At 43.8% G+C, this 20,678-nt stretch overlaps 2 protein-coding genes and 1 pseudogene across 8 annotated transcripts; 1 reads left to right on the plus strand and 2 right to left on the minus strand.

Annotated features, from left to right (window-relative positions):
• Window positions 1-2,749: 2,749 nt before the first annotated feature.
• LOC112234201 lies at window positions 2,750-4,715 on the minus strand (annotated as a pseudogene).
• On the plus strand, window positions 4,652-10,059 carry LOC112234199 (forkhead box protein M1-like). Of its 6 annotated transcripts, none has more exons than XM_024377321.2 (9): window positions 4,652-4,766; window positions 5,971-6,486; window positions 6,597-6,745; window positions 6,979-7,173; window positions 7,360-7,488; window positions 7,657-7,713; window positions 8,026-8,077; window positions 8,202-8,371; window positions 8,480-10,059. In XM_024377321.2, exons 2-9 carry the CDS (start codon window positions 6,015-6,017, stop codon window positions 9,284-9,286), a joined length of 2,031 nt encoding a protein of 676 aa, XP_024233089.1. In that variant the 5' UTR covers window positions 4,652-4,766; window positions 5,971-6,014; the 3' UTR covers window positions 9,287-10,059. The 6 variants fall into 6 exon arrangements, with proteins under 6 accessions (XP_024233089.1, XP_042156347.1, XP_024233091.1 ...); XM_042300413.1 differs by lacking the exon at window positions 4,652-4,766 and adding an exon at window positions 5,093-5,278 and having other exon boundaries at window positions 5,971-6,393; XM_024377323.2 differs by lacking the exon at window positions 4,652-4,766 and adding an exon at window positions 5,096-5,278 and having other exon boundaries at window positions 7,657-7,698.
• A 508-nt stretch (window positions 10,060-10,567) lies between these two features.
• Window positions 10,568-19,519, minus strand: LOC112217068 (cystine/glutamate transporter-like). 2 transcript variants are annotated; one of them, XM_024377325.2, is made up of 12 exons: window positions 19,391-19,519; window positions 13,368-13,494; window positions 13,133-13,248; window positions 12,912-13,037; window positions 12,704-12,803; window positions 12,564-12,608; window positions 12,349-12,472; window positions 12,143-12,246; window positions 11,952-12,048; window positions 11,643-11,792; window positions 11,342-11,519; window positions 10,568-11,199 (listed from the first exon to the last, which is right to left on the minus strand). In XM_024377325.2, the coding sequence occupies exons 1-12, from the start codon at window positions 19,446-19,448 to the stop codon at window positions 11,135-11,137; spliced, it is 1,290 nt and encodes a 429-aa protein (XP_024233093.1). In that variant the 5' UTR covers window positions 19,449-19,519; the 3' UTR covers window positions 10,568-11,134. The 2 variants fall into 2 exon arrangements, with proteins under 2 accessions (XP_024233093.1, XP_024233092.1); XM_024377324.2 differs by lacking the exon at window positions 19,391-19,519 and adding an exon at window positions 18,680-19,302.
• Window positions 19,520-20,678: the final 1,159 nt, after the last annotated feature.

Below are 20,678 nucleotides of genomic sequence, written 5' to 3' on the forward strand. Positions count from 1 at the left end.
GTTGCCAACTCCTCAGTAAGGAAAGTAGCTATTGGCTGTCCTAGAAGTCGCTAAATGACGCCATCGCCTAATTTGCATAATTGGCCATGTGCATGTAATTGTGATGGATGCTGTAGGAGAGAGGAATAAAGTCGAGAGACAAAAAGTTAGTAAAAAACACCCTGAATATGTTTAGAACTACAAATTAACAGTGCGGCTTGGTTGGGTTGTGTTTCGGAGGACGCATGGCTCTCCACCTTCGTCTCTCCCGAGCCCGTACGGGAGTTGTAGTGATGAGACAAGACAGTAACTACTAACAATTGGATTACCACGAAATTTGGGAGAAAAAGGGGGTAGAAAAAAAAAAAAGATTATAGTTTTTTTTATGTCACAATTCCAACCCTCCTCCTTTATCTGGACTTGGGACCGGCAAAAGTGACCCAAAAGAGACACTGGCGGAGTTACTTAGTTGTTTATTTAATTTTTTATTTTTTTTTAGTTTCGTTTTCTTAATTTGATTTGGTTTTTAACCTTAGGGTCCACTTAGGAGGCTACAACAAGTCACAGTAAAACATTAACATTTTTAACCATAACAGTTTTTACATTTTTTTATTGTATACAATCTACATTATCAATCTAAATGGACCAAAATGAGACAATAGAAACAACTGTCAATGTGAGAAAATTATGGTAACTAGTCTGGCCCTAATTCAGGTTAATAGTTGTTTTTTTTACAGACCCGCCTCCACACACACACAGGCTGTGCTGGCTCACAGAAAGAGTGGGTCATTGTCATTTTGGTCAGGGCTCTATGGCAGGTTCAGCAACTGAGGGAGCTGACTTAAATGAGTAAGCAGCTGATGTGCCAAAAAGCTGCAAAACATTATCAGGCAGCTGGTGCTCATAGCAAGCCTCACCAGACAGCTTCAGTCCATATCGAATGTACAGGGTGGAGTTAAGGGTCTGCAAGGACATCCGATTTCTAAGTTTGCTTTTTACCACACTCATCTGGCTGAATACACTCTCGACTTCAGCATTCGAGTTTGGCAAGGACAACACAGACACAGCAGCCATGGCAAGTTCTTGAAACGGGTTGATATCAGCTGCATCCATGAACTTTCAAATCTCACTCCAGAAGCCCAGTGTGTTTTTTGTCTCATTCCATTTACTAAGATGGATGGCACGCCATTGCTGGACAATCTTGTCTATCTCCGCATTTGAGTCGCCAAGGACCTTGGCTATTTTTTTTTCTCCAGGACTCTTATTGTGCTTTATAGTTTCCTCCACATTGAAAACTGACATGTACTGCAATGCTTCGATGTTGTCTGACAGTCTCACCCTCAACTCATTAGTGAGGGAGATGGTGAAGGCTACACACCGCTTTCTGACATTGTTTTTATCCTCAGGTGCAAGGTGGAACTCAGCTGCCTTTGACTCAAAAAGGTAACCAAGGTACGGTTTGGGACGGCTGTATCCATCTATTGGCCCTTTGAGTACATCAACATTTGCCAGTGGATTCAGCACCCTGCTACTCACAGACTTGATCAGGCGAACCAAGCTGTCAAGTAGCTTAAGAGGATCTACTTGCTCTCCTCTTTGAGGATCACTGTACATAGAGTAGAAAACCTCAGCCATGTAGCAGTGTTCACTGAACTTGGTGACTGTGAAATGCAGCCTAAGCTCCTCCCACTGGTCAAAACCGTGGGTTCAATGGAGAGCCAACATGTGGCACACACCTTGGTTATCTGTAAAGGTTTCTCCCCACAGTTAAGTCTCATATATGGCCTTGTAGGTCTCCCTGAGCTTTGGAGACACTGAAAACCAGTTATAAGTATATCGTACCAAGTACTCCACACTACGGGGATGGTGTTATTGGAAGCATGACTTACAACAAGCTGCAGAGTGGCACACACAGCGAATAAGAACCAGATATTTGAGGCCATACTCCTCCTTCAGCACTTTATGGACCCCATTGTTAATCCCCGTCAGAACAGAGGCATTGTCAGTCCCTATCCCCAGGAGTTTCTCTTTTTTAAGACAACACTTTGAGGAAAGCCACAACAGCACGGGCTATAGATTTTAGCATCTCCTCCCTCCAACTCAACAAGCCCCAGAAATGTTGATACAGTTGTCTGCTTGGTGTCACTAAAGTACCTTATCACAACCCCCAGGTACGTAGAAACACTTGCATCCGTGTACTCATCGAGGAGGAGGCTGAAATGCTGGTCACCCACATCTGCGACCAACTTTTTCAGAAAGTATGGTGCTAGAACACCGTTAAAAATTTCTATGCACTTTATCCTGTGCATTTTGAAGTGGATAGCAGCAGTGGAGTCTGAGAAAGCAGCTCTACATGCTTCTCCAATGTGATCACATGCCAGCATGGAACAGTGTTCAGCGATAACTAATGCCATGGTGGCCTCAGCCTTTTTTGCAGAGTCAATTTTTTAAATCATAAATGGCAGCTGGTTTTGGGTGGAACTGTTATAAGGCTTTGCCTTTTGAGTATGTTTTTGAGTTGTCATGTGTTTTTTACATCACTAAGTTTGGCGTAGAAATCAGCCTTACAATACAGTATGCCCGTGTATCATCTCCAATAAACGGCTTCAACCAACCTTTGAATTCAGGTTTTAATTCCCACTCCGTTCTGTATTTTTGAGTGTACAGTTTAGACTGAGACATGATGAGCTAGCCAGCTAGATGTTTAGCTTATGTCACAGAGAGGCACACACACAGTGGACAAGGTGAGTAAGTGACTGAGGCAGTGAGTCAAATGCAGTGATTTATTTTTGTGCAGTGATTTATTTTAGACAAAGAACATTTTACATTTGCATCCCGCCCTGAATGTAAGCCAGGGCAGGATCAGCCAGCCGCAGCTTCCCGCATGCGCAATCCATTTGCAGTCTGGACGGGGAGGGGTGAACATCTCCTGCTCTGACTGCAGCTGGGAGGGACTGCTGCGCGAGGACTGGGCCGCCTGTGAGTGCTTTGGGACAGGGTGGGGCCCACGGCAGCACCCGCTGCTAGTTGAGAAGAGTAAGAATGATACGTGCTTTCACGTTAGCCTCCAAAAGTCTCCAATAACACCAGAAAGTCGCTAGATTTGTCGCTCGTCGATTTTTTGAAAATGTGAGGATAGAGGGGTCTGAATACTCGCCAAATATAGCAACAAAGTCACTAAGTTGGCAACACTGACAATAATATTGGATGGCAAGTTATATAGGCTGAGTGATTGGACAGGTTTCTTTGCTTCTGCATGACATGTTACCACACATGTAGCTAGTAAATAGACCCCTCTACTTATACCCAAGTTACTAGCTAGTGTTGTAACACTCACACCACAGAAATCTATTATGTATTTATGTTAAATTTAAAAACAACCAATTAAAAAAAAAAAAAAATGTATGTGGACCCAGGGTACAAAGAAAACAAGAACCTAGACAGAGCCACATCCATAATGGGCTGAACTACCAACTGCACATGGACAACATGCCAAGTTATCTCAAGCAGCAAAACAATTGAGTGGACTCGATAATATCCCGAGTAGCAAAACAATTGAGTGGACTCGATAATATTATAGTCATTGCAACATATCACTTTCAATCAGTGGACTAATGTATTCATGTGGTGTTAACTACAATTCAGTGTTAATTGCAGAACATGATGATTAAATGTCAATATTTACAGTTATATTGATTAGATGCTAATCAGTGCCTCTGCACTTGAAAGATAACCTCGGTCCCTCAGCAACCTCATCAGCCCTTTCCTCATCCTCCATGTAACCTTGACTCCATAGTCCCTCTCTGGGGTGTCTGTTGCTAAAATCTCTGAAGTCACAGTGTGTGGCGGGGTCATCGGCTGTGACGCAGGCAACGGGAGGCGAAGAAAGGAGGAACTACCATCATGGTGTAATTCTGGAGTCTCTACATCAGATGGGGACAAGACATTGTCCGTGCCAGGGGTGTGGTGTGTTGCTGAGGCAGGAGTCCGAGCACAGTATGACACTGGGCTCTTGCAATGTCTGGCAACATTGGCAGCTGACGTTCTAAGAACCCCCACACATCTGCTAGAGGTTGATGCTGCATCTTCCGGTGTTACCTCTGACAACCGTCTCCTCTCAGCTGTCCCTTTCCTGAGAGAAGTTATCGGTGTTGGTGTCTATGTTTCATCTTGATTACTTAGGTACTCTGTACTTAGAGAACCGACCTTATGCGCTTGCAAGGAGAGATTGGACTGTTGACCTTCTCTGAAAAGATAAGGCTTGGAACTTGCAAATACAACTTTTTTTCTGGATAACTGAGAACTCCTGTCAAGAATTATTGTTGCAGAGAAGGACTTCTTCCTCCCTTGCCTTCCTCTGGGTGCAGGGGGCGGTAGTTGATCAAACTGTGGACTCACCTGAAATTGAGTGAGAGACGAGACATCTTTGAACATGTTAGTTATACATTATTTATAGTTTGAACGGACAACATTCAGAAGATAGTAAATAATTACATTAAAAACATGATTGATTATCATCATACACATGATCAGTTATCCTAAACTGTGATTACCCAAGAACTACAGGCTGTGCAGCTGTTCTGTCGCTGCTCCTCAACCAGAAATGACTTGGGATTGAGTACGCCTCTCACTTGAGGCACGTTGTGGTATCTGGCGTCATCAAGTGGTGGATCAAAAAACAACAGCGACGGCTTCTCTGAGTTTGGCAAAGATGTCTTTCTTGTTTTACGGGGCATCAGAGATCATGGCTGAGTAGCTGATGGGATCAAAAGAAGGTGAAATATAAGGTGACGTATCAAAGTAATGCAGTATGGAACAGATGTGGTATATAAGAAACGTTATAACGCTATAGCTTGCTTTGGGTTAAGTAGCTAGTTAGCTACAACAAAAATAAGAGTGAAGTACCCTTCCATGAACACAGTACGCCTTCGTATATCACAAGACGTACTTGGGTGTAGTACTGCATGTCAGAAGTAGCTATTTATCAATGTTTTGAATAAATAATGTCAGAATCAGAAAGGACACAGATTTGGCATTTGCTCCGCTGTCCTCCAAGTCTTGTGGTTAACATAATGGCTAACGCTGATTGGTTTTCACATCCACTGGGTTCAGCCCATTGGATATGCAAAGACCACATGACCGGAATCGCAAATACTGCGCCAAAATTCAAACTCCCTTTCACACTGGATGAAAGGAGGTAGAGATCTAAAAACTACCTATCAACTTTCATTTTCGATTGTCATTGTTTAATTAAGGAGTCAAGTAACACAGAACAAAAGCGCTTCACCATAATATGAAGGTTTGTTATTTTCAACATGGTTAAAGTTGCTAGTTAGCTGGCAAACTAAACGCGCTAACTACTACCGCTAGCTAGCTAACTACTAGTTTACGTTATTTTGGGGAATATTTTTCTACCTTTGTATGTTAGCTAGCTAACTATAAACCCGTGGATTAGCAACTATCTAATTTAGCTAACACCATGTTCTAGAAGACTGCGTCATAACCATAGCTGATATTTGAAAGACTGGTATTTCTATTCTAAAATCGTTAGCTAGCTAGCTATAGTAACAATTAGCTGGCTGCTTTATTTTTAATTTAAACAATCCAAAATATTTTAGTATAGTTAAGTTAGCAAGTTACTAGAGTAACGTCAGCGCAAATATGAGAAACATAAATTCATGATGTGATCCATATCCGAAATACATTTAATTCGGCGTTGTTACCAGGTTACGCATGCTAGCTAACGCTACTTTAATTTAACCATCAAAAGAACCTTGGATATTTTTTTGAACTAACAGCTTTTGCATCGACAGTCTTGCTTGCTTAGTTGCAGCATATCAACTCAGGTAAAAAGTTGTCAGCACCTGATTCGTCATGAGATCAGTTTCGCTATCATTTAACCATTATAGCTAACTAGCTCTAATCTAACCAGTTTTTTCTGCCCCATGGGAAATGTTGTTGTGGCTTTAACGTTACCTGTTATCTCTTCAGACATCAAGTGAAGTCAAAGGGCCAGCCTCTGTAATCTGAGCAAAATGAAACAGAGCCCAAGAAGGCCCCTGATCCTTAGGAGGAGGAAGCTTCCTTTCCAGCTAAATGAACCAACACTTGATGGCTCAATTGAGGAGCCGGATGGACTACGACACAAGGAACCATCCACATCCAAACCCTCAGGTGGCCAGTGCTTTCCTGATGGCATCCGCATCATGGACCATCCCACTATGCCTGGCACACAAGTGGTTGTCATCCCCAAAACTGCAGACCTTCAGAGTGTAATTGGGGCCCTCACTGCCAAGGGGAAGGAGTGTGGCTCTCAAGGACCAAACAAATTCATCCTTCTAAGTGGTGGCGGCTGTATCGAGGATGGTGCAGATTCTTTCTGTCAACGTAGCTATATGAGAGGACGCAGCTCTGGTAGGGGTAGCATGGCTCTTGTCACACAGCTAGAGAAGGCAACAACAATGGACTGCCTAAAGGATACTAGGACTTTGACTACAATTAAACCATGTATGTTTATTTTCTTTCATGATTTTGGGTTAAATTACCCTCCACTTTTCAGGTGTTGTTTAACTGTTTGATGAACATTGTTGATGCGCACAGTTTTTATTATTTCACAGTGAATAGGGACCTTGATTGCAGTCCTCTAGATGACAGCCTTACTAACATCCAGTGGCTTGGGAGGATGAATACAGACGGTCTTGAACCAGATCCTGCTAAGAAAGCTGCTAACAAAGAGAATCATGACACTTGCCAACAGATTCTCCAGGTTTGGCTCCTCTTTTAGCTTCTCGGTGTGATTGTCAACGGACGTATGTAAACAGTGATGCTCAAGGAGGGTGTCACCGGCAACATGTTATGTTTATCAAGAGAGTTGCACTCAAGTGTGATGTTAGTTCTGTGTGGTTGCTGCATTTGTTGAGTCTTTGTTGAGTCTTCAAAGAGTAGTGTCTAAATAGGCCAAACAAAGCCAACCTCTCTTTTGTTCTGTTTTGCACACAGTCACAAAGTGAGCGAATGGAAACACACATGGTTGTCAAAGACCCCTTGTCAGAGAGACCACCCTACTCATACATGGCAATGATTCAGTTTGCCATCAACAGTAAGAAGAGCAGGAGGATGACATTGAAAGAGATCTACACTTGGATTGAGGATCACTTTCCATATTTCAGAAAGGTGGCCAAGCCAGGCTGGAAGGTAAACATCCACAATAAGCCCTTGGTCACAGATAGATTTTATTGGTGTCACTGTCGTAGTTGAGGACAAGATCGTGTTACAATAGAAGCAGAAGAATACCCCTTAAGCACCCAACAAAAACTTGTATAATTGCCAATGGCATAAGCCACATCCTCTTAGTTTGATATTGTCTATGCTCCTTGCCAGAATTCCATCCGCCACAATCTTTCCCTGCATGACATGTTCATCCGTGAGACAACACAAGATGGCAAGATCTCCTACTGGACCATCCGCCCAGAGGCCAATCGCTGCCTTACTCTTGACCAGGTTTACAAGGTCAGCATGATACCCACTTTTCTGTTCTAAGTCATATTTTGTCGCTTGCCAATTACAACTATGGGACTCCACAAAAGGACAAATCCCTGCATATAACAGTCTTAACTCTGATATTTACCCATCTCTATGATAACTCTGTCCCTTTTGACCAATTGTCCACCCCCACAGACTGAGTCTGATCCAACTTCCATCTCGTCTCGGACCATGCAGGTCTGTGAACAACATGTAAGATCGTTTTACCCTTCTTTTCATCTGTGGCAGTCAGTCAGGGAGGACAGGACAGTCGGAGAGAGGACAGGACATGCTTTCCATCTGCTCTTGTTTAGCTCATTAAGCTGACAATTAATTTCAGGGGAGATGCGAGGTGTAGGCAGAGAGGCAGACATCACAGGACCACCGTACATAGTCAGTAACTTCTTCTACACAGGTCTAACTCATGCCGTCTTCATATGTTGTCTTTGAGAAGAGAAAGGGACCATTTCAATTAGAATAGTTGTGTTGGGAATAAGAAGTTAACATCTCAATTGTCTCCTGCAGCAACAAAAGAGAATTGCTCCGGAAATCAAGAAAACATCTGCCAGTGCCCCTGGTGAGTGACGGAAAGACGTGGGGGGAAACAAGCAGTTGGACGATTACCAAACCTTTGAGAGTTGGAAATTATTGATGTGTAGCTGTTGCCTCATTACATTTTTTTCTGACATCCATATGTTCAGAGAGGAAGATGAAGCCCCTTCTTCCTCGTGCAGACTCCTACCTGGTCCCCATCCAGCTGCCTTTCACCCAGTCACTCTTCCTGTCCTCGTCCACACAGCTCCCCCTCTCTGCCCCCCAACAGAAATCTAGCTCCTCAGGAGGGGGAAAGAGGGTCCGTATAGCTCCCAAGGTAAAGTCTCACCATTACCATACGTTTTTTTTTTATTGTGAAGTGCCGGGAGGTTACTTCATTCCCTATAGTTATTAAATGAATACGCTGGAACTGTGTGTTTGGCAGGTTACGTACAGTGATGCCTCCACAGTGATGCTGTATGCTCCTCCAGTTGAGGAGATGAAGGAGGAGCAGGTCTGTGTGCCCCTGACCTCCGTTGCCCCTAGGGCTGTTCTGACCAACACCAGGAAGGAAGTCAGCAGCTCCCGTCGCAAGCAGCGCCTCGTCCTGCCTTCCAATGAGGAGCCCGTGCTCCTCTTCCCCGACAGCACCTTCTTCGACTCGGGCCTGGCCTCCGACGGCTCTGCCTTCCAGGACGCCGAGCTCGATCCCCGGCCAGAGCCTGACAGCCCCTGCAGGGAGTTCTCTTTCAAGACCCCCATCAAGAGCAGCCACCCAGCCTCCTCCACCCCCAGCAAGCCACCCACTGTGCTGTTAGAGCCCTGGAGGGTGACCCCGCTGGGCAAGGAGAGAGGCGGCATGCTGGACTTCAGCCCCATCCGCACCCCCGGCCCCAACTTCACCCCGCACCGCCATGACCACACCCCCTTCAGCTTCAGTAGCACTCCCTTTAAGGACCTGCCCTTGTTCAACTCCCCTCGCGAGCTGCTCACCTCTGCACGCTCCTCATCTGCGGCTGGCCCCACCGACACCTGCTCCCCGGGGACGGAGCGTCTGCAGGGCTGCTCCAGAGTGCTCCAGATCGGGGGTCCCTCCACAGCTAACCGCTCCTTTACGGAGGGCTTGGTCCTGGACACCATGAACGACAGCCTGAGCAAGATCTTGGTGGATATCAGCTTCTCTGGCCTGGAGGATGATGATCTGGGTATGGGGAACATCAGCTGGTCTCAGCTCATCCCTGAACTCAAGTAGCCACTGCCGTGCAGAGAGCACGACCCTTTCAAAGTTCTTTGCTAGATGAGGATGCCATAGTCTCATCATTACCCAAGCTGCTCACATCTTCCAATCTGTAAATGTGGGAGTGTTTCTAACTTAGATTTTTTTTCTTTGTCGTTGGTTGCTTTTGTCAAAACTAACCAGTCTTTTTCCTCTCTCTTGGTTGTATTTCATGCCACAAGCTTAAGCGACCATATTTTGATTACAATTCACTGTCTCCCACAATAGTCTTGAAGGAACTACTAGAGAACCGAAAAGTATGTTAATGTGTAGCCTGCATAGAATATGTATGTTAATTTGCACATTTTGTAATATATTTTGCTCTTTAAAATGTACATTTATACATAGATAAATCATCACACTATCCAGTGAGACCAACACTACCATGCTAGAATATAAGATGTGGTGCCTGAGCGAGTCTCCATTTGATTGGACCTCTGAAAGGATGTAACATGATGTACAGACGATCAACCACCAATGAGAGAATGTAATAAACAACAAGGACTGTCTACACCCAAAGGAGATGCCATTTTTGATTGACCAAGTCAACACTTATTCTAGTGCACTTTTGTAACTTATTCTAGGCATGACAATGTCCAATCTGCTTTGTGAACTTTTAAAGAGTGGTAGTAGTTTCTTACTCACTATGTAAAAGCATAAAGTAGTACGGTGATTGTTTTCTATTCCTGTGTTACTCCGTCTGGGTAGAAGGGAAATATATTTGAATAAAAAAAATGTTTGAATTGTCATTGGAAGTTTTTTGGCTAGCAGGTTTAAACATTTAATGCATGAGTTTATGGTTTTATCTTGATCGAAGGGTCATAGTTGTTACTTTGTTATGGGAAAGGAAGATGGCATCATTTGCATATGACCAATTCTGAATGATGTAAGGCTTTTTCTAGTTCTTCTCAGTTCCTTTGTTAGCTGTGCTTGTGGCGGACACATTCATGTTAAAGTCTGAGGAGCATCCTGTCTGCTAGTGTTTAATATCATGGCATGGGCTTGCTGGTGATTGACTTGGTTTCTTATCTTTACAGTATTGGTGTCTTGGAAACTGTAGCTAATGTAAACGTTTAAAGTGCCTTTTTTTCTTTTTGGGTGGGTGTGCTGACTACAGTGAAACCCGCTGACTTTGCTGCTCCTTTTCACATTGGTTGGGTTTAGGTGTCTTAACTTGACTAGATTCCACACAGTCCTGGGTTTCTTGTCCCATATCATTTAAAATAATGATTAACTGGAAGAGGCATGAACACCACATAATATTCAAGAACTTTTACATTCTGATTCAGTATTTATTGCATGACCAGTACAACAGACCCCAGAGGGAGGTTTGGGGAGAAACTGACATGGGTAAATTTGGGGATGTTTAAGAAAAGCATGTCTGTTTTATGAATCCTATGTAAATGGAATAAATTAATGTCACAGTTTCTCTTTTTGTTTTATTTGAGTATCAAATCAAATGTATTTATATAGCCCTTCGTACATCAGCTGATATCTCAAAGTGCTGTACAGAAACCCAGCCTAAAACCCCAAACGGCAAGCAATGCAGGTGAGTACCAAATACCAGTATGTCAACATTTGCTGATGAGCGTCGTTTTAAATGTAAATAATCCACACAAAACATCTATCGTATTCAAAGCGTAAAATTACATCTCATTAATTCAAGTAAACAAAAACAAGTTTTTTTTCTGCAGAACTAACTTTCCCAGCAGTGAATGTTGTAGAGTTAATGGCTCATTTTCCAAATCTAACATGCCTTGGTATTTACATCCATATACAATATGGAGGGCACAGCAATGGGTGTGTGTGAGTAAAGAGGCGTCTTTAGTAGGTCTGAACTTCCTGCTGAGCCACCTCCAGCAGTATCTGGAGCTGCTTACTGCAGTAGTCTGGAGAATAGAGAGGCAGTCCTGTCAGTGACTCGCAACAGCCATAACTATCCCACACAACACCCTCATCTGACATTTCTGCTATCAGTAATTCAGTATGATGACAACGACATTATAGTGGCATGATAAGGATGTGACTTACTGAATATCTTTCTCCATCGGGTGGGCAAGTGTGAGTGGTGCACGGTCAGGTAGTAGACAGGGATTCCAGACAGGGTGAGAGCACAGCTGCCCCCTGTGTTCCAGGGGTCTGAGTACAGAGACAGCCCAACGATGAAGAAGCACACCACTGTGAAGGTGACTGCAATGGTCAGCGGCACCTAGTAGACATAGAATAGAATTATGAGCTGATCATAGGAATACAACTAGGTAAGCAGTCAAGAAACCGCCAACTAGTAAGTACCAAACAAGTGACATTAGTTAATTATAGTAGTCATAGCAACCTTGAAGGGTCTTGGGTGGAGGGGGAAGCGGTAGCGATGGATGAGCATCCCCATGGTCGCCATGGCAATGAAGAGCCACCGAGAGAAGGAGGCAAAGTTGATCAGCTGGAATATCTCTCCTCTTGCCACCATCACTACCACCAACGGATACTGCAGGAAGGACAACACAAACATCTCAACTGGACCATGAAAGCAAAGCATAGACCTACCTCATCAACCCAATAAGGACATCCCCACAATACAGATGTCTGTAAAGAGACTCTAATAGGGTTAGCAAGGATGACTATGGGCAGTAGTAGTAGACTATACCAGTAGCAGAATAGCAGGCAGAGGCGTGTTTCTACGGATATGGATCATTGAGAAGAGGACTGGCCAGTGTCCCTCCCTGGCCCCCACGAACAGCATCCTGCACCACGGACAGACAGACGTCTCGTGAATAAAACCAGCCAAGCGTACATCAAGGGGTACATTTCTGAATTACGAGAGTGCAGCATTATTACCTGGGTGCTCCAAAGAAGCCACCGTTCAGCGCCCCAAGACAGGACACAGCTACCAGTACAGGAATCACAGAGGCCAAGCCGTGAAGCGCACGATTGGCAAACGTCTGCGATAAACAGACAGCATATATGAGACTGACATGCAGTTCACTTCATATGCAGTTATTTTCCATCTCTTGGCTTTGACCATCTGATGCCACAGTACTGACCACAGCCACAGCGTCAGACACAAGAAGCTCCTCTGCTGTCATCATGGTGTAATAGGCCACGTTGACAAGAACGTAGCACACAGTCACCGTCACCATGGAGAAGATGATTGCCCGTGGGATGTTTCTGACAAAATAGAGCAGACAAACTAAGACATGAGGTTACTTGATTTTTTGTGTGGAAATAATTGGTCAATTGTTTTTTTAATATAAAATACCTATTTGGGTTAATGACCTCCTCTGTGACAAAATTCAGATAAAACCTGCGAAGAAATTAAAGATGTTAATTTATCAATTAACAATTTTTATGGATAACACAACAATGGTATGATATGGGAATTTCTTGTGCACTGTTTACCATCCACCATAGGCATATAGACCAGAATAAAAGGCCAATGGTAGCTTATCCAGTGTTAATGTATCAATCTCAAAGCCATTCTGAAAGTTCTCTGTCTGTCCTGGGGAGGGGAGAGGGGAAAATGAGTTAGCAGGGTTTGATTGATTAGGGTCCTGTGTATATTGTGTACATCATGTATCATTTTACCCTACCAAAACCACTACCCCACCTCTGGCTAATGCCGTGATGCCAGGAACGATAATTAAGACCAGGGCAAACATCTTGATGAATGTCAGCGTGATCTGGGTGCGAGAAGCCAGGGTCACACTCCAGCAGTTTATCGCCACCACAAATGCTACAGTGAGAGGAGGAAGATAAACCTTGTTGAAATAGTATACCATAGTAATCAAACAATTCACAAAGTCTTTTCGGTTGTATTTTATCACTCACTCACTCCAAGGATGCTGACCAGTTTAATCAGTGCTGTGGGAGGAGCACAAGGGCTGAAAAATGGATCCACCACATAGCGTCCGAACGCCAGGGACACGTAGGATGCTACAGCTGGCCTTTACAGTCCACATGGAGAACAGTATTAAAGTATTAGAAAAACTCGTAGTAAACTATACTGTCTCCTAAACTATTCTAAGAGTGTATGCACAGAGACACGGAGATACAGGCTGCTGACCTGATGAATAAAAACTCTGCCCAGAGACGCAGGAACGCAGGCAAGGGTCCTAATGTTTCCAGCAGATAGGTGTAGTGGCCCCCTGACTTTGTAAAGGTGGTTCCCAGCTCAGCATAGCACAAGGCCCCTGGACAAAGGGCAGAGACAGATGACACATCTCCCACAGGGCATAGGCGTCAGTTCAACGTAAAGTTTTGATTTACATTTGGCGTTGTCAACTAACATGAATTCAATGTGAAATCACAAAAAATGTCACCAAGTCATTGGATTCCTTGGGTGAAAAAAAATACAAAATTCCCTTAGTTGATTACTTTTTTCAAATACAGTCAGTTTTCCCACATTGAATTTGCTGATTGAAATTATGTGGAAACTATGTGGACTCAACAAGTTTTTGCTCAGTGGGCTGGGATATTTTCTATTGTATAACGATCTCTATACATTCAGGAAACAGATTTTTTTTTTAAATATTAATTATTCAGTGCATATCATTAGTTATAGCTGTGCTTATAACTGTGGTATAATAAAGTTAAAAACTGGGGGAATACCTGGGAAAGGTCAGGCATACATCAAATCAAATCAAATTTTATTTGTCACATACACATGGTTAGCAGATGTTAATGCGAGTGTAGCGAAATGCTTGTGCTTCTAGTTCCGACAATGCAGTAATAACGAGCAAGTAATCTAACTAACAATTCCAAAAAAAACTACTGTCATACACAGTGTAAGGGGATAAAGAATATGTACATAAGGATATATGAATGAGTGATGGTACAGAGCAGCATAGGCAAGATACAGTAGATGATATCGAGTACAGTATATACATATGAGATAAGTATGTAAACCAAGTGGCATAGTTAAAGTGGCTAGTGATACATGTATTACATAAGGATGCAGTCGATGATATAGAGTACAGTATCAACGTATGCATATGAGATGAACAATGTAGGGTAAGTAACATTATATAAGGTAGCATTGTTTAAAGTGGCTAGTGATATATTTACATCATTTCCCATCAATTCCCATGATTAAAGTGGCTGGAGTAGAGTCAGTGTCATTGACAGTGTGTTGGCAGTAGCCACTCAATGTTAGTGGTGGCTGTTTAACAGTCTGATGGCCTTGAGATAGAAGCTGTTTTTCAGTCTCTCGGTCCCAGCTTTGATGCACCTGTACTGACCTCGCCTTCTGGATGGCAGCGGGGTGAACAGGCAGTGGCTCGGGTGGTTGATGTCCTTGATGATCTTTATGGCCTTCCTGTAGCATCGGGTGGTGTAGGTGTCCTGGAGGGCAGGTAGTTTGCCCCCGGTGATGCGTTGTGCAGACCTCACTACCCTCTGGAGAGCCTTACGGTTGAGGGCGGTGCAGTTGCCATACCAGGCGGTGATACAGCCCGCCAGGATGCTCTCGATTGTGCATCTGTAGAAGTTTGTGAGTGCTTTTGGTGACAAGCCGAATTTCTTCAGCCTCCTGAGGTTGAAGAGGCGCTGCTGCGCCTTCCTCACGATGCTGTCTGTGTGAGTGGACCAATTCAGTTTGTCTGTGATGTGTATGCCGAGGAACTTAAAACTTGCTACCCTCTCCACTACTGTTCCATCGATGTGGATGGGGGGGGTGTTCCCTCTGCTGTTTCCTGAAGTCCACAATCATCTCCTTAGTTTTGTTGACGTTGAGTGTGAGGTTATTTTCCTGACACCACACTCCAAGGGCCCTCACCTCCTCCCTGTAGGCCGTCTCGTCGTTGTTGGTAATCAAGCCTACCACTGTTGTGTCGTCCGCAAACTTGATGATTGAGTTGGAGGCGTGCATGGCCACGCAGTCGTGGGTGAACAGGGAGTACAGGAGAGGGCTCAGAACGCACCCTTGTGGGGCCCCAGTGTTGAGGATCAGCGGGGAGGAGATGTTGTTGCCTACCCTCACCACCTGGGGGCGGCCCGTCAGGAAGTCCAGTACCCAGTTGCACAGGGCGGGGTCGAGACCCAGGGTCTCGAGCTTGATGACGAGCTTGGAGGGTACTATGGTGTTGAATGCCGAGCTGTAGTCGATGAACAGCATTCTCACATAGGTATTCCTCTTGTCCAGATGGGTTAGGGCAGTGTGCAGTGTGGTTGAGATTGCATCGTCTGTGGACCTATTTGGGCGGTAAGCAAATTGGAGTGGGTCAAGGGTGTCAGGTAGGGTGGAGGTGATATGGTCCTTGACTAGTCTCTCAAAGCACTTCATGATGACGGATGTGAGTGCTACGGGGCGGTAGTCGTTTAGCTCAGTTACCTTAGCTTTCTTGGGAACAGGAACAATGGTGGCCCTCTTGAAGCATGTGGGAACAGCAGACTGGTATAGGGATTGATTGAATATGTCCGTAAACACACCGGCCAGCTGGTCTGCGCATGCTCTGAGGGCGCGGCTGGGGATGCCGTCTGGGCCTGCAGCCTTGCGAGGGTTAACACGTTTAAATGTCTTACTCACTTCGGCTGCAGTGAAGGAGAGACCGCATGTTTCCGTTGCAGGCCGTGTCAGTGGCACTGTATTGTCCTCAAAGCGGGCAAAAAGTTATTTAGTCTGCCTGGGAGCAAGACATCCTGGTCCGTGACTGGGCTGGGTTTCTTCCTGTAGTCCGTGATTGACTGTAGACCCTGCCACATACCTCTTGTGTCTGAGCCGTTGAATTGAGATTCTACTTTGTCTCTGTACTGGCGCTTAGCTTGTTTGATAGCCTTGCGGAGGGAATAGCTGCACTGTTTGTATTCAGCCATGTTACCAGACACCTTGCCCTGATTAAAAGCAGTGGTTCGTGCCTTCAGTTTCACACGAATGCTGCCATCAATCCACGGTTTCTGGTTAGGGAATGTTTTAATCGTTGCTATGGGAACGACATCTTCAACGCACGTTCTAATGAACTCGCACACCGTATCAGCGTATTCGTCAATGTTGTTGTCTGACGCAATACGAAACATCTCCCAGTCCACGTGATGGAAGCAGTCTTGGAGTGTGGAGTCAGCTTGGTCGGACCAGCGTTGGACAGACCTCAGTGTGGGAGCTTCTTGTTTTAGTTTCTGTCTGTAGGCAGGGATCAACAAAATGGAGTCGTGGTCAGCTTTTCCGAAAGGGGGGCGGGGCAGGGCCTTATATGCGTCACGGAAGTTAGAGTAACAATGATCCAGGGTCTTTCCACCCCTGGTTGCGCAATCGATATGCTGATAAAATTTAGGGAGTCTTGTTTTCAGATTAGCCTTGTTAAAATCCCCAGCTACAATGAATGCAGCCTCCGGATAAATCGTTTCCAGTTTGCAGAGAGTTAAATAAAGTTCGTTCAGAGCCATCGATGTGTCTGCTTGGGGGATATATACGGCTGTGATTATAATCGAAGAGAATTCTCTTGGTAGATAATGCGGTCTACATTTGATTGTGAGGAATTCTAAATCAGGTGAACAGAAGGATTTGAGTTCCTGTATGTTTCTTTCATCACACCATGTCACGTTGGCCATAAGACATACGCCCCCGCCCCTCTTCTTACCAGAAAGATGTTTGTTTCTGTCGGCGCGATGCGTGGAGAAACCCGCTGGCTGCACCGCTTCGGATTGCGTCTCTCCAGTGAGCCATGTTTCCGTGAAGCAGAGAACGTTACAGTCTCTGATGTCCCTCTGGAATGCTACCCTTGCTCGGATTTCATCAACCTTGTTGTCAAGAGACTGGACATTGGCAAGAAGAATGCTAGGGAGTGGTGCACGATGTGCCCGTCTCCGGAGTCTGACCAGAAGACCGCTTCGTTTCCCTCTTTTTCTGAGTCGTTTTTTTTTTTGGTCGCTGCATGTGATCCACTCCGTTGTCCTGGTTGTAAGGCAGAACACAGGATCCGCGTCGCGAAAAACATATTCTTGGTCGTACTGATGGTGAGTTAACGCTGATCTTATATTCAGTAGTTCTTGTCGGCTGTATGTAAAGAAACCTAAGATGACCTGGGGTACTAGTGTAAGAAATAACACGTAAAAAAACAAAAAACTGCATAGTTTCCTAGGAACGCGAAGCGAGGCGGCCATCTCTGTCGGCGCCGGAAGCTATCCACCCCATGCTACCCTTTTGATCCGTTTATTTGGTCAGCCATAGGCTATTACCCTATAAACAGCCGTAATGAATAGTACAGATCTTCATTTTATCACTTTTATTCCTAAGAATTTTCCTGCACAGCAGTAAATTCAAACTTGTAGTGTATTTGAGGTTTAAAAAGGCTTCTGAAGTTTGTAATTTCCACTGAAATTTCTATTTCAGACTTGATTTGCCCTAATGAAAAATACATCAACCCCTACAAAAATGGCCATTAATTATAATCCACAGGCTCATTTTCCTGCTGTAGCAAACTGGCTCAAATTAAGATCCAACATCTGTAAATTAACCCATCAGTTTAATAGTTAACATTTGGACATATGTGCAAGGACTCATATACTTGAAGGATAATAAATGTTTTAAATTATGTTAATGGTACAAATAATAGTGGTGCATGTATGACAATAACCGGTACAGTGAACTGTTATTACCTTAATTAAATAAGATAAGTCAAAGTTACTTTATAGGTACAAAGGTTTGTTCGCATGTGCAAATACCAGAGGATTGTGGACCTTGGCCAGATCATTCAACTAAGTGAATACATCCAGCACAGTTTACTGCCAGCGAAAATACAGTGAGTACTAGATTACACCTCTGAGGTAGCCTAAATTTCCATTAGGGGAGTGAATGTTGTGTGCTGTCTGTGAATTAAAGGGGCAGTGCAGTCAAATGCATGATTTACCTGTGTTTTATATATATTTCCACACTATGAGGTTGGAATAAGCTGTTTGAAAAGACTGCCTGAAATTTCAGCTTGTTTTGCCCTGCCTGGCTACATCACCGGGCAGTGTAAATTAATAGACCAATAACAATAATATACCTCTCTGCCAATAACAGCTAGTTTTCAGGTTACATTCCCTCCCATTAGGCTCCTCCAATTAGGCTCCTCATTCAGACCTTTCCCATACAGTCCAAGCAAAATTCTTGCGAGATAAATTGCTTTTTGCTAAGAAGCTATTTTTGCATATTTTTAACCATTTTAATTGAAAAAAAAATCACAGTAAAGGTGCTTCATTGTTACCTAGAAATGTTTTTGAGATAAAAACGGCTGCATTGGACCTTTAACAATACTGAATCAGACTGATGTGTGAATATCTAATACAAATGTTTCAAGACGGATATTGTGTTAGCAACTGCCACTCTCAAACATCACAATTATACTCCTCTTTCTTTCATAGGTACCCACTACCTCTTTTAAAATGACAGTTGGTGCTTACCGAAGGTGGAGAGGACCCCACACAGTGCCCAAACCACCAGTGACAGCCCCACACTACCACTGTTCATCAGAACCCCTTTTGGTGCAATGAAGATGCCGCTGCCCACCACTGTACCGATGATGAAGGAGATAGCCGGAAGCAGACCTATTGTCCTCCTCAGGTGGATCACTTCATCTTCTTTCTTCTCCTTCACCTCATCCCCCTCTTCCTTCAACTGAATTCCATCTATGCCCATGCTTCAGCAGCCTTGAAGGTGTGAACACACACCTTGTTTAGATAGCCAGCCTTACACCAACACGTTCCAGTGAATAAATCAAATACCAAAAAATTATGTTTAAGCAGCAAAAATCCTTTCACATTCCAGTTTAAAGAAAACACAGAAGTAGTTCATTTAAGTGAACAAAAAAGTATTCTCTCTTTATGAACACAAAAGTATAGTAATTCCCTTTATGGATAAACTATAAAATTAACATATCCCTTTTCATATACTGAAACTGCTTGTAGTTATCCAATGAAGATTGCTTGATGTAGAGGACGAGTGTGAAAGATGAGACAAGCTAGGGGAGGGTGACAAGCCGAGTGGAGCTGTATGAGCTGAACGGGTAGACTAGTATACCCCTCACACTTGCACAAGGCCCTCTCCCCTGAACTTGTTTTTATCCCCTCATTGGCTCTTGCAGATCAGCACAGCCAGTAACCATAGAAACTCACCAATCCTGCACAAGCAGAAAACAAAGCCAGCAGTCTTCTTCCCAAGCTTCAACAACATGAGTAATTAAGGTAGTTTAGACGGTCAAAGCCATGGTGCATTCATTGTACTGTGTGTGTGTGTGTGTGTGTGTGTGTGTGTGTGTGTGTGTGTGTGTGTGTGTGTGTGTGTGTGTGTGTGTGTGTGTGTGTGTGTGTGTGCATGCACTAAAGTTTTTCGGGGTCTCCGTGTGTGTGTGCCAGTGTGTGAAGTTTTGCTTGTGTGCACAGCTATAAACACGGAATACCATGGGGAGAGAACCCAAACACCCCTTGTAACGGCAGCTGTACAAATAACAGGGGGGTCGCTTACAACAACAACTTCACAACAGAGAAACTATACGTGCTATAGGAGCAGATGGCCTTGTTGATGTTCTCACTAATATCCACAAAATATCAGTATAATTCATTCATAACCAAATCAGAACCAAATAACATCCAATTTGACAAAAATGTCAACACTAAAATGGGGTTGAATGCCACATCAAACAATTGGCATGTCATTTCTGTCTCTCTGCACACACGCCTGATGAATAAAACCAAGGTCATGGAGTTTGTCCCTGTGTGTGAACTGTGAGGTATTTCTGTCATGAGCAAAGAAACTTCAGCTTGAGATCACATGTGAGGGATCAAACAGCAAACTGTGAAAAAATGTATCTGGCCTCTCTTTCCTTAACGCTTGGGAGACTGTGGCTGTCCATTTCAGTTAATCCATCGCTTGGCTCCCTATTGTTAAAAATCTTTCAACACAGCAGTTAACAAAGGCATTATAGCTGCTTTATTTTCATTTGACATGTTTGTTGTAATTGCATGTGTTGACAATGGTTGTCAGCATTTCCGGGAAACTAAGTATCACAATATTTTACCACTCTACACCATCACATTATGTGATTTGAATAGTACAGAAAGGCAAAGTATGCCATTTATTTTTCTCCTTTGCATGTTTATTGAGCTGAAAGTTGTGAGGATGTTTAAGAGAGATTCCTACTGCTATGAAAAATAAGTATTTCAAACATCAAACATCACGTCTAATATTTAGAACCTTCTAAATCTGTCTCTCAACAGAAAATTAGTAAATGAAAGTCTCTTAACATGCAAACCTTACTTTGCACAGTATAATCAGCTCATGGCATAGAGTTATTTTGAGTTTTTCAACTTCATTGCTTTCTGTCCTTGTTTTACAAAACAGTGATGCAAATGTATATGCAAATGCGCCCACGCTTGAATAAGAACGCAAGTGACTGACTTGTGT

Source organism: Oncorhynchus tshawytscha, linkage group LG17, assembly GCF_018296145.1.
Source record: "Oncorhynchus tshawytscha isolate Ot180627B linkage group LG17, Otsh_v2.0, whole genome shotgun sequence".
Taxonomy (NCBI): Eukaryota; Metazoa; Chordata; class Actinopteri; order Salmoniformes; family Salmonidae; genus Oncorhynchus; species Oncorhynchus tshawytscha.